The 17,190-nt window shown below is 46.0% G+C and overlaps 1 protein-coding gene across 5 annotated transcripts in view; it reads left to right on the plus strand.

The window, feature by feature from the left end:
- The window catches only part of Wdfy4 (WDFY family member 4), a 228,178-nt gene that overhangs the window by 12,322 nt on the left and 198,666 nt on the right, over positions 1-17,190 (plus strand). For 3 of the 5 annotated variants that reach the window (XM_075988750.1, XM_075988754.1, XM_075988752.1), the window contains exon 2: positions 12,003-12,252. In XM_075988750.1, the coding sequence (XP_075844865.1) occupies positions 12,019-12,252 (234 nt within the window). In that variant the 5' untranslated portion in view covers positions 12,003-12,018. Of the gene's footprint in view, positions 1-1,846; positions 1,870-4,209; positions 4,362-12,002; positions 12,253-17,190 lie in introns of those variants that run through there. The other 2 variants (XM_075988751.1, XM_075988753.1) reach the window with 2 other exon arrangements.

A 17,190-nucleotide genomic window follows, 5' to 3' on the forward strand; every position in this document is an offset into this window, starting at 1 on the left:
CACACACGAGAGAGAGAGAGAGAGAGAGAGAGAGAGAGAGAGATAGATAGATAACTGGGAATCGAGTGGGCTTTTGAGATCTCAAAGCCCACTTGCAGGGACACGCCTCCTCCAAAAAGACCATAGTTCATAATCCTTCCCAAACAGTTCCACCAACAGGGAAACCCTTCAGACATGTAAACCTATGGGGGCCATTCGAATTCAAACCACCCACACACCTTCAATTTCCCCCGACACACTTCCATGTGGCTTACTTCTGTCCCTGATTCTGCAGAGCTTCTTCTATCCCCCACTGTCTTACCAACTCCACATCATCTTTGACAGACAGCTCCTTCTCTGGGCTCCCCAGAGTTGACTCTGTTCTCCTCCCAAGGCTACTTCAGTCTTTGTACCTGAGTATCACTTTCCTTGACTCTTGTTCCTGAGGCTGTGAGCAACTAGAGAATAGGCCTGGGTCCACAGAAGCCAGGAGAAACCAACAGAGGCCAGGAGAAGCCAGCAGAAGGTTGCTGTTAGAAATCCATCTTATTGTTTGCTGAGATCACCCCAGAGAAGGTCAGCTAGGTCACCAGGGCCTGTCAGCTAGGCATTCTCAGTCCTGTCACGTGCACGACCCTCTCCAATCTCAGCTTTCTCTGCTCTGGTTTCTCTTGAGAAACAGAGCATGTCCTCAAATGCTTACGCTGCCTGGATTGCTTGTCCCCTTGCCTCAGCTGCTCACCCCAATCTCACAGTACCCATCATGGCTCTCAGAACAGCCTTTCCAAATGTCCAGGCCACCCACAGGTTGGGCCACAGGTCTCTCCATGTCCTCGGGTAGGTAACTTGTTGCTCAACATCTGTTCAGCGGTTTCCCTGACTTCTCTGACAGCGAGTGTTGAGGTTTAAGGTGTAGATTTAAATGATGGTTCTCTTTCTATGACCAATAATCCAGTACAGAGCCTGGCAAGTAGGGTTTAGTCCATTGACTTAGGCTGCAAGACAAGTGTCTGTACTAAATGTTCTGGTGCCTCTGGAGTGGGTGGGGTTCTTGCTCAGATCCCAGTTGACTGTGGTGTTATCTGGAGTCAACAGTGTTTGGTAAAAACTTTGCAAGTTTAGCCTGGGTGTCCAAGGAGGTCCCTGTCATATTCTTTTCATGGTTGACTACTGTGTCAAGCCAGCCTGGAGTGAAGGAATGGGAGGGTTTGCCCTTGATCCTGATGCTTGTTAGCAGTGTGGTTTTGGGTCTATCGCTTCCTCTCTGGAGTCTGGGATTCTCAGTCTTCCAAGGCCCATCCACACACATGGGAGTGATGACCCTCAGCTAGTAGATTTTCTGTGTTAGAAAACACGCGTCTCTCTGCTGGAAGATGTCATCTATGTGTGACTAGGCTTTCTGCGGCAACCTTTCCTGAGTCTCAGTGAGGTTAAGTCACATGTCAGCTTCTATGGTGGAGGGGTGTATGACTGGAGCTGAACCTCTTGTTATTGAGCTGCTTGTGGCATATGCCATAGCTTAGCTTTAGGGTCTCAGGCAGAGGAAGCACTCCTTGGCCATTTTTGCAATGTGGAAGTTGGTACACACACCAAGCAAGATACAAAAGTAGCTCCTTCTGCAGGGTATGAAGAGTTCCTGTGTTCAGTTGCTGTTGCAAAAACCACAGAGGTGTGTGTGCTAGCCTTGAGCGCTTTATGGCCTGGGATTAGAAAAAGGAAGTCCTCAGTGTTTAAAAGTTTCTGTGGACCCAACTGGTTCCTGGCAAGGGTGACCCACTTACTTAGTCTTTAGGGGAATTCCAGAGCTTCTGGGAACAACCTGAGCTACCCCTCTCTTCTAGGACCTGTGAAGCAGACTGCAGGGCCCAGCTCTGCTGCTGTCTTCCTGAGGTACGTGTGTGGTGCTTGCCTTGGGTAGGAAGTGGGAATGCTTGTTCACGGCAGGGCTGTGGGGAAGCACCAAGGGGTTTGATGGGGGCCATCTGAGAGGTCAAGTCCTGTGGTGGCCTGGTGCTTGCCCTGTTTCACCTGAGAAGCTGAGTATCCAGACTCCTTGTGAGCACCCTTGGGGATCCCCTTGCCTTGCTCCCCTTTCCTGCTCCTTAGTATGGCCATTTGTTTCACTACTCCTCATGTGTCCCCTGACAAAGGTTCATAGTTTTAGGGACTGTCCTCCCATTTCCCAGAGCTACCCACTTTCTTCAAGATAGTAAATCCTTACTTCCAGCCCTGGCTTGAACACTCAGGGTCACTTGTACACGACATCCATCCAGACCAGCTCCTTGCTGGGAGAAACCTAAGATCTGACAGACCCAGTGGGCAGGCGAGGAGGGAGCAATATAGGAGAGAAGTGGGGTCTTGGGTGGGACGGGGACAGTTTACCTTGCTTTTGGGCTGGACCCTAAGGACTAATCAAATATCACTGTGCAGAATGTAGGAGGCACTGTGTGGTGGTTATTGGTGTTTTTTTGAAGGCTGTGGGCAAGAGGAAGAAATGCTTCTAGGACTGAACACACATTGGACTTAGGAGCTCATGTCTAGCCAACACAGCAGTGTCTGTCACAGACCAGGAGAGGTCTAGAGTAAACTCCTAGCTCAGCACACAAGCCCAGCAGACAGTTCAGGCCCCAGATGCATAAGCTGCATTTGGCCCTGGACCACATCCTACAGGAGTTCCTAGGCTCTCGTCCATTCTGCAATTCTCCTCATGTTCTCCAACCCAGCCCTTCCCTACTGTCTGATCTTGGTACCCAGGGTCAATTGTGTGCTCATTCTACTTTAGAGATGTCTGTTCAGCCCAGAGCTAGTCATTCATCAACCAATAACTGATTTCCTATAACCCCATTGATTTAATGCCTGCCACAAATGTGGCAAATGTTACTGACTTCTCAGACCATATGAGTTCATATCTCTCTGTGAAGGAGAGGGGTTTGTGACACACCTAGGGATTCGCTTTATGTCAAAATGACCCCCATGCGTCCTCATCTTTACAGAAAGGAAGGGAAGGGCATTCTGTAATTTAGGGAATTAAATCCAACTGCGCATGCAAAGCCCGTGTCACGGGCCCAGTGTGGAGAACTCACTAGATGAATGGGAAGGAAAACAGACACACATGGACGGTCACTCTTCTACTCTGGGGCTCTCCTAGTTAGATAGAGGCATCCCTAGCTCTGGGGAAGACCTGTGACACAGGCGACCAGCACCTATTCCAGGAGCGTAGAAAGTGGAAACAGTCATAGGCAGACACGGAAGCAGGAAGGAGATTTTTATATTCTGTTTTATGGAATCGAGTTTTCGTCCCCAGGCTTCCCTTGGCTTCACCCAGCCTACCCTTGAGGCTGTTTCCCGTGCTTTCTTGCTCTAGAGTCTACAGTCTAAGACTAGTTTCTCCCTAAAGCACCTTCTGGAATCTTCGTGTAAAAGGCTGATAAGTCACAGCACACAGCTAGAAAGGTCTGCCTGCCTGTAACTCAATAGAAACTCAGAAATGGCAGTAGGATTCCCCCTACCTCTGGTGTGTGTGTGTGTGTGTGTGTGTGTTAGTGTGGGTGTGCTCACACACGTGTGTACGTGAATGGAAGTCAGTGGTCAACCCTGGGTGTCTTTCTTGACTATTCTCCACTGTATGTTTTGAGTTTGGATCTCTCATTGAAAGCTGAGTTCATTGGCTGGTGCTATGCTGGTCACCCAGCAAGGTCATTGGTTGTACTCTAGGCTGGCCCCACAGTGAGCTCCAACACTGGGGCTGCAAACATGTGCTGTGGCTCTGGGCTTTGCGTGGATGCTAGGATGGACCTTTGGGTCCTTCTGCTTACGTGATAGGCACTATACTGATGGAGCCATCTCCCCAGCTCTCAAATGTTTCCTTAGCAGCAAAGCATCAGCATCTCGGGAGTTTTCTTAGGTTCCAGTCTTTTCAAGATGGCAGCTTGGGGAGAAGAGGCAAGAAATGCAAATGCTTTGTTTTTAAAATCCTGCCTGAGCTCAATATTTTTAGCAGGTCTAGAAACAGTGTGCTTGCTGAACACACTTGGTTGTTATATGTATATTCAGGCTGTGTGCGCATATGCACACACACATGCATGCACGTGCACTCACAAATACACTGGAATTAAACAAACAAACAAAATCTTTGAATTTAGTGTGTGCGGTGAATGCCTTTTGCTGGTCCTGTCCCCAGAGACCCCTCCAGTGGCCCTCACCCCATACTGGTTCCTTTTTTTTCTCTAGGTAGGAACCAGTATTGGAACTTCCCTATGGTGCTTGCTTCCTGGTAAAGGGCCATTACAACTGTTTCTTCTTGATGATCATTGCCCTGACCAACCCCACCTGCTCCACCCTGGTTTTCCTTCCCCTGACAAACAGAACTGAAGCAGACACAGGTAAGGGCCAGGAGGCTGAGGGCTGTGGCCCCAGCTCCATATCTGAGTCAGAAGCTAATTCCATGGATCCGTATTTGTTAGAAACTTCTGTTTCTCCTAAGTCTCGGTGTGTTTCCGAGAAGGTGAATCACATGTTTCAGTTCAGCAAACCCTGCTCCTCCACCCAGAGGGGACAGGCTATGTCTGGTGCTTGTCAGACCCCCACATCCTGCATTCTTTGTTGTTTTGGTTGTAGCCTTGGCTGCCCTAGAGCATGCTCTGTAGACCAGAGTAGCCTTTAACTCACAGAGATCCTCCTGCCTCTGCCTCCTGAGTGCTGGGAATAAAGGAGTGCACCACCACACTTGTCAGGCACACACATTCTTTTTTAAAATTACTTTATAAATAATACCAATCAAAATTCCCATTTCCTCCCCTCCTCCCACTTCCCTCTCACTCCTCCCACACCCTTCCCCCCTCCAGTCCTAAGAGAGGGTAAGGCACCCTGCCCTGTGGGAAGTCCAAGGCCCTCCCCGCTACATCTAGGCTTAGGAAGGTATGCATCTAAAGAGAATAGGATTCCAAAAAGCCAGTACATGCAGTAGAGACAAATCCCAGTGCCATTATCATTGGCCTCTCAATCTGCCCCAATTGTCAACCACATGCAGAGGGTCCAGTTTGATCCCATGCTTGTTTATTCCCAGTCCAGCTGGAGTTGGTGAGCTCCCATTAGCTCAGGCACACTGTCTCAGTAGGTGAACCTCTCGTGGACCTGACTTCCTTGCTCATATTCTCCCTCCTACCGCTCTTCAAATGGACCTTGGGAGCTCAGTCCAGTGCTCCAATGTGGGTCTCTGTCTCTGTCTTCATCCTTCACTGGACAAAGGTTCTATGATGATATTCAAGATAGTCATCAGTCTGATTATGGGACAAGGCCAGTTCAGGCATCTTCTCTTTCACTGCCCAGGATCCTAGCTGGGGTCATTCCCGTGGACTCCTGGGAACCCTTCCACAGCTAAGCCTCTTGCCAACCCCAAATTGGCTCCCTCAATTATGATATCTCCTTCTCTGTTCCCATATCTGTCCTTCCTCCATCGCAACCATCCCACTCACCCAAGCTCTTCCTAACCCTCCTTTTCTCCCCTCTCTCTCCTTCTCCCCTTCCCTTTACCTCCTACCCCCATGCTCCCAACTTTTGCCTGGCAATCTTGTCTGCTTCCAATTTTTAGGAGAATCTATATATGTTTTTCTTTGGGTTCACCTTATTACTTAGCTTCTCTAGAATCATGAACTATAGGCTCAATGTCCTTTGTTTACGGCTAGAATCCACCAATGAGTGAGTACATACAATATTCATATTTTTGGGTCTGGGATATCTCACTCAGGATAGTGTTTTCTACTTCCATCCATTTGCATGCAAAATTTAAGATGCCATTGGTTTTTTTTCCGCTGAGTAGTGCTCTAATGTGTAGATGTGCCACACTTTCTTCATCCATTCTTCCATTAAGGGGCATCTAGGTTGTTTCCAGGTTCTGGCTATTACAAATAATGCTGCTATGAACATAGTTGAACAAATGCTTTTGTAGTATGATTGGGCATCTTTGGGGTATATTCCCAAGAGTGGTATTGCTAGATCCTGAGGTAGGTTGACTCACAATTTTCTGAGAAACCACCACACTGATTTCCAAAGTGGATGCACAAGTTTGCATTCCCACCAGCAATGGATGAGTGTTCCCCTTACTCCACATCCTCTACAGCAAAGGCTATCATTGGTGTTTTTGATTTTAGCCATTCTGACATGTATAAGATGGTATCTCAACGTTGTTTTGATTTGCATTTCCCTGATAGCTAAGGAAGTTGAACATGTTCTTAAGTGTCTTTTGTCCATTTGATATTTTTATGTTGAGAATTCTCTGTTTAGTTCAGTACCCCATTTTTTAATTGGGTCAGGCACACACATTCTTTTATAATCTGATGCCTTGTTTCTCCACTGCATATCCCCGATGTCGGGTTGTTGAAGGAGCTGTGGGCCTCTTCCCACAGCCCGGCTCCTGGCCACCTGGCTAGCTTATGCCCCAAAATAACAACACACAAACTGTATTCTTTTAAACACTGCCTGGCCCATTAGCTCTGGCCTCTTCTTGGCTAACTCTTGCCTAACCCATATTTAGTAATCTGTATAGCACCAGTCTTACCGGGAAAGATTCAGCATGTCTGACTTGGTGGCTTGCTTCATCGCATCTGCCCCAGAGAGCGGAGCTAAGGCGTATGAGCTCACTTCCTCTTCCTCCCAGAATTCTGTTCTGCCTACTCCACCCACCTAAGGGATGGCCTATCAAAATGGGCCAAGGCAGTTTCTTTATTAGCCAATGACCTTCCTCTATCATCGTGTGCTGTGTGGGTCCTCAGATATAGCCTCTACTGAGCAGGCTGGCTGGTGTACCCTGTGAGTGTGGTCACAGTGTGACTGATACATAGGATAGAGCCCATGCTTAGGACTATGTGTTGGGTGGACCATCTGGATATGGTCCAGCTTCATAGGAATAGCAGTTTGACTGACAGAAAGTGTCTCTCTGTGTTTGGGGAAAGCATACGAAAATCTTAGAGTGATGTGAGAGAGAGAGAGAGAGAGAGAGAGAGAGAGAGAGAGAGAGAGAGAGAATGTGTGTGTTGTACAGTTTACATGGAGGCTGATTTCTTCATTGGCTCACGTATTCTTTCACGTACTTAGAGTCAATAACACTTTATTAAGTACCTTAGTGTTTAGACCCGACGCTCCTTAGACATGTGCCCTTGGGAGTAAGACCACAGAAAGTAGCTGAGCCCCTTGCAAGGAAACAAAAGACAAGAACATACCGGAATCTGACTTCAGAATAGCAGCCTTGGAGGGACTCTGGAGTGGGCTGGACGAGTAACACCCTTAGCTCCTCGCTTTGTAGCAGTCACAACCAGAAGCTACAGGGAGGTGTTTGCTTTGTGTCTGTTGTACTTGTAAAATCAGCAGGACTTGAGAACTAAATGGTTTTGGGAGGATTGGAGACAAGGGGAGGTAATTAGGGTGAACGAGACCAAAGTGTCCCATGCACGTGTGAAAAATGTCGTAAAGAAATCCATTATTTCATAAAATAAATATATGTTAATAAAATAACTGGGACTATCCAAGACTTACAGTGTGCCCTTGTGCCCAGTGGTGGTAGAAGAAAGCTCACTGAAAACACGATCCAGAGCCTAGACAGTGTACTGACTTTTAGAGCTGGCTCTTTCCTCTTAAGAATGTAGGAAAACATTGTGGCTCATCATTTAGATGGGAAGATTGTTTGTAATGGTGAGTAGCTGGCCTAGGTGTGTGAAATCATTAAATAAGTAATGGCCATCACTCTTTAGCTTCCATAGCCTTGACAACCTCCACAGCCAGCAGAGTAAGGATCCTTGGGAAGGCAGTTCAATTCAAAAGGATTCAGTCGGTCTAAACTCCTGAAGTCTGACCCTCAGGAGTTTATTTAGGCATATTTAAGCACAGCGCAATTTGGCGAAAACTATTCTGGTGATGTTAACAGCTATTCTGTTGGTAACTCAATCCACGAAAAAGCATACATAAATCCCGAGGAGCAAAATAAGCTAAATGCAGATCTACATCGAAATTTTTTGTAAAGCCCACGAAGATAGGTCTTGTCTGTTTGTTTTTAAAAAAATAGTTTATTTGACTTTATTTTATGTGAATTAGTGTGAGGGTGTCAGATTCTCTTGAGCTGGAGTTACAGACAGGTGTGAGCTGCCATGTGGGTGCTGGGAGTTGAACCTGGGTCCTCTGGGACAGCAGCCAGTGCTCTTAACCGCTGAGCCATCTCTCCAGTTCGAAGATAGTTTTTATAGATAGTTTTTATACAGATAGTGCAAAGGTCACCAGGCAAGAAGCACATCTGCTCCCAGCCTTTCAGGTGGAAAACAGGTCCCCGCTGTGCTTAACTCCAGCATCCCCTAGAGCCTGTGTGTGAGCACAGAGGCCTCCTACCTTCAGTCTCCATGGAGACATTAAGGGGAATGAAAAAGATTCATTATAACAAAACAAAATAAATTATGAAGCAGTTTATAGGAGAAAAGTATTCCTAGAAGATATTTGTATTTTTTCTTGTGTGTATCTATGTGTATTTGTATGGGTGCATGTGTGTATATGCATGTATATGGAGGTCAGAGGTCAGATTTCAGTATCTTTCCTTTTTTTTTCAAGAAAAGGTTCAATTATTTTTATTTTTTATGTGTATGAGTTTTGCCTCCAGGTACATACGTGTACCTCATTTGTGCTTGGAGGCCTTGGAACTGGAGTGATGGAAGTTAGCAGCACCCATGTGGGTGGTGTGAACTAGACTGGTTCTCTTCAAGAGCATCCAGTGTTGTTCACTGCCGAGCCATCTCTTCAGCCCCCATCATATTTTTCTTTTTTTTGAGACCCGGTCTCTAATTAGTCTGGAGCTTACTGAACAGGCTGGTCAGGGAGCCACAGGGTCCACTGGTCTCCACTCCCATTTTTTGGGGATTGCAAGTATAAGCCACTATGCCTGGGTTTTGTTTTTTGTTTTTTTGGCTGTGACTTTTTTTTTTTCATACCAATCTTAGGTTTACCCTCTCTCCTCTCCTCCAGTTCCCTCCCCCATGCCTGGCGTTTTTAGTGGGTTCTGGAGATGGAACTCAGGTCCTTAGCCCAAGCACTATACAGACTGAACCATGTCCCTGATACTTACAATTGGCTAAGCCACCAAGCCCGTCCTCTCTAATATACTCCTGGAAACCAACAAGACAGAGACAAATAAGCAAAGATGATGGGTAGCCAGCTGACCACGGAGGAGCCGGAAGGCCGAAAGGCACAGGGAGAAGGTTTCTCCTCAGGCAGATACACAAACATGGTGGCGAGGCACCCCTCAGTTTAATGGCATCCTCAGCCACTGGAATGGGGATAATGCCAATCCAGGGGGCTGGCTGGGGAGTGAGAGGGAAGCCTCCCAATGTCTGTTGGAGGGAGCGTGCCCCATGCCTGGTTTCTGGAGGCGTTTCGGTGGTATCTGGTCGAACTGAGTATGCATAGGGCTCTCTACTCAGCGCTGCTGCTTTGGGGTGCATACCAATTCCATATAGTCCCCTGAGGTCACCTGCATGGTCTGCCCCCCGACAGCAAGGTGTGCAGAACCGGGGGCTGTGAGTGATTTAGCCCTCTGCCACTGTGGCAGCTGTCAAGTGGAGGCACACGGAACACCACTTTGCAAACAGGTGGCAAGGGGACAGGGACTTGACAAATCCACGGCTACTGAGTTCCTGTCTGAAGACACCATGCCGAGTGAGATGCTGACAAGATCTGGCCATCAGGTTGCTTGAAAAGTAGACGCTGTGGGCTGTGCTTCTGGAGTGTCCATACTAGGAGAACATTACCCACCAAACAGGCACGGGGATAAAAGGGGCAATAGAAAGACAGGGACAAAGAAAATAAACAGACTACCAGAAAAGCCTGCCAAGGTCAGGGAAGGGACTGAGGGGTGTGAGGGACTCCACTGTCTGGCCCGAGCATGTTAGGAGCGCTCTCCATCCCAGCAACAGCTGTGCCCATTTTAAACTCACGTGCTAAGTGTGTGCACTCACGTAACTAACTCTGTGATCAACAACGAATATTTTCATAGTCGCAAAAATTCCATTATGTCCCTGCCTAGGGGCGTTTCCCCCTTACCCCCAGACTCAGATGGCCACTGACCAACTCGGTCAACAGAGATTATGAATGTTTTAATGTTTTACACACATGAAATCTTTTAGTTGTGGTGTCCTGCGTCCTGATTCTTTCATCCAGCATAACTGGTACTTAATATTTATCAGTTTGTTCATTGTGTTTTAAGTGGGTTAGCAATATTCCACTACATGGATATATCACAATTTTTTTTTAACCATTAAAAAGCAAGTAAAGATGATTTCTGGGAATGACGTCTGAGAGTAGGAAACACGTGACAGATGAGGACGGGGGATGCACAGATTTGTACCTAAGCAAGTTCAGAATGTTGTGTGTGTGTGGGGGGCGGGGGATGGTTAGCTTTGCCAGGTAATGCAGGGACAACATCTAGTCTCCCTTCCTTCTCCCCCTGCAGTCAAGTGTAACAGGCATGCCTCTGCGTTCGAGTTCAGGATGGATTCTGACAACCTAGATATTTTGGTCTTTATTTGGAATGTGTTTCACTTCAGATAAATAAACCGTAAGCAAGCCTGGTTTGTGCTTAGATTTCATCTGAGATGTTTAACAGTGAAGCCAAGGACATAAACAAAAGCAGCTTCTGGTGTGTGTGTGTGTGGGGGGGGTGGCTGCCTGGTGACCTGGATATAGCGGCTACCATCCCCAAGGTTTTGTTCTTGTGTTTACTGACTTGTGTGGTGCTGGCTTCCATAGACTGTCCCTGTATATATTTACAGACCCCAGCATGCTCAGAGTTTCAAGGGTCATTTTAAGGACACAGTCTTCTAAAAATATTGACTACAAAGCAAACAATGCTGAGAGTGAATGGGGAACCTACCCTTTCGAACTTAAGTGGTAGAAGCTATGACTTAGACATAGATTACATACCAAGAAAAAAGTTTTAGGCATTGCTAATGGTGATGGTTGTTCAACTGTGAACATTCCTTTTCTTTCTCTCTTCCTGCATCTCTCTCTCTTTCTGGGGCAGGATCTTACGATGTACTAGGCTTTCGTGTAACTCATTACACAACTCAGGCTTGCTTTGAGTTTGTAATCCTCCTTCCTCACTTTCCCAAGTTCTAGGATCACAGGAGGGTGCATCAGGCCATCCTTAGCTCTACTTATGGCACTTAACTGCTTCAAAATTGTTAATATGTCATCTCTTTATAGATACATACATTTATGCCAATTGTATATACTTGTAACATATATGTCTGTAACTTAGAAAAGTTAGTAAGTGAATTGTGTGTTGTATGAATTATATCTTAGTTAAAATTTTAAAGGCACCTAAGACAAATGTTTTTAAAGATGTTTTTATCTTATTTTATATGCACGAGAATCTTGTCTATGTGTGTATGTGTGCCTCATGCCCACGGAGGACAGAGAGAGTGTAAGATCTCTGGAACTGGAATTAGAAATGGTTGTGAGCCACCATGTGGGTACTGGGAATCAAACCTGTAGCCTGTGCAAAAGCAACAAATGGCCTAAACCTGTGAGCACTCTCCAGCCCCCGAGACTTGTTTTTAAAGCCCCTTCTCCCTTACAGAGACAGCTCAAGAGTTTGCATATCTCCTGTGCTTTCACAGTCTCTTAGAAGGGGAGCAGCTATAAGGCTTCACCTTATCAGCCTGATGTGTATTCCCCCTACACCTCTGGCCCAGCGGCTCTCCTTAGGTATCCACAGAGAGTGTCAGAAGCCCCCACCCCCACCCCCAGCGTCACTGTATGAGAATCTGTGCAGTAAAGGCTGCCCAGTGCCTAGGACACTTGGTATTGTGAACTATGTGTGTGTTAGTCATGTCTAAACCTGAATCTCCTGGGCAGTGCTTCCTCATAGTAGTAGGTTTCAGATACTTTTCCAGAAGCTGAACTGAGTAATGTTGGACCTGTCTCCCAATCAGTCTTCAGGAAGGGAAGTAGCAGGACTTTTCATTTTCAATTCTTTGTTCTCGATTCAGATCTGCTTTGCCGAAGATGGAGGCTGAAGATCTCTCAAAGGCCGAGGACAGACCTGAAGATCCAGGTTTCCAAAATGAAGGCCAGTCCCCTGCTATGAAGCCTGATTTCCCACTAGAAGGACAGTGTCCTGGCCCCACTGCCCTCTGGGACACACTTGAAAAGAAATTTCTGGAATACCAGCAGCTGACGCACAAGAACCCAGAAGAACGTCATAAGAACCTGCTGAGCTTGCTCCCCTTGTTCCTAAAGGTCAGAATCTCAAATTTCATTTCATTTTTATTTGGCCCATAAGGACTCTAGCTATTTGAGGGGCACATTGTGGGGCTGTGATACACTCACCAGCCAACGGTCACGACTGAGTGTTTAGTAAGCAGTGCCGTGACACACATGCAGAGATCAGAAGATGACAGGAATTGATCTTTCCTTCCACCCTATGGGTTCTGGGAATCAAACTTGGGTCATTAGGCTCGGCTGTAATGCGTGCCCCCCCCCAGCCATTTACCTTTTGTGTCTGGCGAGATTGTGCGGAAGCCCCATTTCTACCTATCTGGAAACGCATGCCCCTGTTAGCACGGGGACCTTGCTTGTCTTTGCCACTATACCCCGATACAGTGCTTTGAGGACACTTGAAGTGGTTTGGGTAGCAGCACAAGGATCTCTGATGAGTCCGGAGAAGACTTGTCTTTGTTTGTTTATGAGCTGTCATGGCTTATGAGCAATATAGAAATCACTTCTCCAATTATTTTAAAAATATATTGGTAGATATAATACCAGTAACCAGATAGTTGAAACTCCTGAGTGTATATAAAAAGCCCTGGATGGCTTTAGTTGATGGAGATGAAATGTCTAAACTTGACTCTTAATGTTTTGCCCAGTGAAAAATAAGGTGATCTAGAATGTTCTTTGAATGAAGGCATTGAACACACGTGAGTCTGAGCTGCTCCTGCTTGGAAAGGAGTATTTTCTGAGGTGTGAGGTCACTCCCAGCTGAACTTCTTTGTCAGTCAGATTGACACTGAAGGGGCAAGAGCCTTGTGGAGTTAATCTTGGAAGGTTAGCAGTTAGGCATGCTTTAGCCCAGGAACTCTTGAGAATGACAGAAGAGTCACTGACCCATGCAAGATTTTGGTTACCATTTTAGTAACAGAAGGCCTATGGGAATCCAAAGAGTACAAAATTCTGACAGGGGCTTATCTGAGGGGCAAGTCCCCTCTAGGATCATAGGCTTGTCCCTGTGGTTGGGGCTCATGTCCCCTCTGCACAGAAAGAAGAGGTCTCAGGCAGGCCAAAGTCAACAGTGTCTCCATCCTGATCTAGGGTCACTCTTCCCCTGTTCTTTATCTGTATTTTTTAGTATTACCTTGTTCTGTCTTTAACTAGCATTACCAAAACTATATGAAGATGCTCACTGACTTACTATGGTTTGATTTATGATGTTTTGACTTTATGTACAAAGTATTATGTGGTCAGCTGAAATTGGATTTTAGATTTAAGATCTTGATCATCCCTGGGTCAGGCATTGTGTGATATGATCTCTCTCTCTCTACTGGACTTCCACAGTGAGTCCCAGCTCCTAGTTAGCCTAGGCATGACAGCTGAGCAGCCAAGGCTGAGCATGCTCAGTAGGTTAGCTGTGTTTGATATATTTTCATTTACAGTGGGTTTATTGGAATGCAAACTCAGTAAATCCAGGAGCATAATAGAAACAAACAGCACCCGCAGTAGAGTGATATCCCAAGTTCAAACACTTAGCAGGGGGCAGAAGTAAGACCTTCAGACCAGTGTTGTGATGTCAACTGAACACACACTGTCATCAATGGGACCTAGACAGCACTCACTACCATTGTATCTGACCAGGCCACTGGGCTAGGGGTTTACAGGTTCTCACCATGGCCCTCTATGGACAGGACCTAAATTTATGCCAACTCTGTGAGGAAGTCTGCAGATGTTGAGAAACCTGCCCAAGGTTATCCAGTTGGGTGGTGGGAACAGAACTGAACTGGAAAGGCTGCCTGAAGGCAGCATTGCTAGCCGCTGGGTTCCCTTACTCAGTGCTTGAGTCTGTAGGACAGGCCTGTCTGCTTTCCTTTTTCCTGACCAATAATGACTCACAGTGTGAGGACTTTGCCTGGCTAGGATCTTACTTTTCCCTTGGTGACAAAATGATTGTCATTCCCTGCACACGTGACATTTGGGCAGCTGACTCCAGGGCGTGGCAGGCAGGGAAGAGGTGCCATTGCATCACATAGGAAACAGCACAGGGCCAGTGACTTCTGCCGCACATAGGGCAATGTTATCAGGACTGCTGTCCAGGCAACAGTGGCTTTGATTGATGAGCACTTTTCCCATCACAGGGTCTCAGGCTGGAAGGAGAAATATGCCTGGGGGAAGCACGGATGGCTGGCTGGCTTCTAGCCTTTAACTGAGCTTGCTCCAGAAGATGGGAGGCACACCAGGTCCTGCAAAGATACAGGCACCAGGAGGGGTCACTGTTGAAGACTGTTCTTAGAATTTGTGCTTTGAGAAAAACAGGAAGCGAGGCAGAGAGAGCCCAGAAGTAACTGTAAAATCCTTCACTGTATGGAACTGGGGAGGCACATGGGAGAAATGGGGGATTGTGTGGATGTGGTGAGCTAGGGTTCTGCCAATGGGTTCATTCCTCCATAGAAGAGGGGAGGTCTCTGTTCCTTCTGTAAAACTTATTTCTTCTAATTTTTGAGGTTCTAATATGATTCTATCATTTCCCCTATTCTTTGCTCCCTCCATACTCTCCCATATATCCTTCCTTGCTTTCTTTTAAATCCATGGCTTATTTCTCATTAATTGTTGTTTAACACCACACATACACACACCAATTTTTGTCTAAGCAAAAGCTTTGATGTTCCACTTTAAAAATTACAAACACACACACATTTCGAAATACATAAAAACAACATGCTCAGTTCATATAATATTACTTCCAGGGTTGACCATTTGGGATTGGATAATAATTGGTGTGTGATTCTTGGGGAAGACTATTTATTTTGGTCTCAGCGCTCTTTAGTTGCCTGTAGGTCATTGTATAGGATTATATACCCATAGACCTCTTGGTTATAGGCCTCTTGGGCTTTTCTCTGTGTATGTATTGCTGTGTACTTGTTTATCTCATGTTTGGAGAGTCATGTTGGTGAGATTGTGTGAGTATAGCTTCCAACAGTCTTAGAAGAGACCATCTTACAGCAAACTCCCTGACCCTCTGGCTCTCTGTCCCCTCTTCCTCGTGATCCCTTAGCCTTAGGTGTGGGAACTCTATCATAGGTGTGTCTATTGGGACTGGCTCCACATCTCTGATTTTGCCACAACCTTCTTCTTGAATCTAGGTAGGTTTTGGTGGCTTGGCTAAAAGAATAGGGAAGAAAAACGTTTCTAGGCACAGGGCTCAGGAAACTCATGTGTCTACTTCTTGTCCCTGGGAATGCTGGGACACTCACTCACTCCCTGTGTGTTTCTGATGAGTAGTAAGAAGGTCAGACAGTCCTGAGTAGAGAGCCATGTGTACAGGGATGTGCTCATTCTCCCTCATTCATCTCCCCCTCCCTGTTTGTGTGTGTGTGTGTGTGTGTGTGTGTGTGTGCGCGGGCACACGTACATGAGTGTATGTTCATGCATGTGTGAATGAGTGTATGTAAATGAGTGTGTGAGTAAGTGTATGTGCATGCGTGTGTGAATGAGTGTATGTAAATGAGTGTGTGAGTGAGTGTATGTAAATGAGTGTGTAAATGAGTGTGTGAATGACTGTATGTAAATGAGTGTGTGAATGACTGTATGTAAATGAGTGTGTGAATGAGTGTATGTAAATGAGTGTGTGAATGAGTGTATGTAAATGAGTGTGTAAACGAGTGTGTGAATGACTGTATGTAAATGAGTGTGTGAGTGAGTGTATGTAAATGAGTGTGTAAATGAGTGTGTGAATGACTGTATGTAAATGAGTGTGTGAATGACTGTATGTAAATGAGTGTGTAAATGAGTGTATGTAAATGAGTGTGTGAATGAGTGTATGTAAATGAGTGTGTGAGTGTATGTAAATGAGTGTGTGAGTGTATGTAAATGAGTGTGTGAATGAGTGTATGTAAATGAGTGTGTGAATGAGTGTATGTAAATGAGTGTGTGAATGAGTGTATGTAAATGAGTGTGTGAATGAGTGTATGTAAATGAGTGTGTGAATGAGTGTATGTAAATGAGTGTGTGAGAGTGGTATACCCAAGTTTATAGCTAACCACTGAGCTGATGGAGTTTGTTTCATTGAGTGTGGTCAATTACAAAGTAAATCTACTGGTAATTTAAGAAAGTTAAGTAATGCTGAATATAATAGAAGGGTTAACTAACAATTATTTCTCTAGTGTGATTTCCAGAGGGACACAGAGAGTCATTGTCTCCTGGTTCACTCCCGAGCCTACCCTACCTTGAACTCACTCCGGAATCTGCCCTTGGGCTCACTCCCGAGTCTGCCCTACCTTGGAGACTGGCCAGGGCTCATTCTCACTGTGGGGACCTGCAGTTCTGCCGCTTTAGCAGAAGCTCCCCTGTAGCACTTTTACTTTTGTTTTTGATTTAGACAGGAGGTGTTCTCGGTCCCACACTAAGCAGAAAACCCCACCTAAAGCCTGGGAATGGCTGGAACTGAAAGGTAAACCTCCGAGACCACAGTGAGAGTAATGATACCATGGTCAGGCAGGAAACCCAGCCACAGTTTTTATTTTTGTCCTCAGAAGCTGGGGTTTTTCTCTTATCTCCTCACAAACGTTTGTCTTTGTTTATTTTCCTTTGGAGATCATAACACCATTTTCTTTCCTACATGGAACGAGAAGGGACAGCCACAAGGCATGATGGTGCAGCCTAGATAATGTTAGTAAATAAAAGTTTTTTGGTTTTTTTTTTTAAATATTGAGCAATATTCTCTCAGCATGCAAGTCCCAGTTTGGGGAAAAAATTAGGGCCTTTTGGAAGTTGCTTTAACTCTTTGGAGTCTCCAAGGTACCATTCAGTGACTGATTGACTCTGTGCATCAAACGGCACCCTGGTGGCCGGAAAGAGTTAAAGCAGCCGGAGAAAGCGCCCATCGTAGTCCCAGGAAGAAGCTGTGCCTTGGGAGCCCCAGCTCTGAGTACAATTACTGCTCAAATCACAGCGGCCCTATCTGCTTTATTG

The sequence above is a fragment of the Microtus pennsylvanicus genome, chromosome 10 (assembly GCF_037038515.1).
Source record: "Microtus pennsylvanicus isolate mMicPen1 chromosome 10, mMicPen1.hap1, whole genome shotgun sequence".
Lineage (NCBI taxonomy): Eukaryota > Metazoa > Chordata > Mammalia > Rodentia > Cricetidae > Microtus > Microtus pennsylvanicus.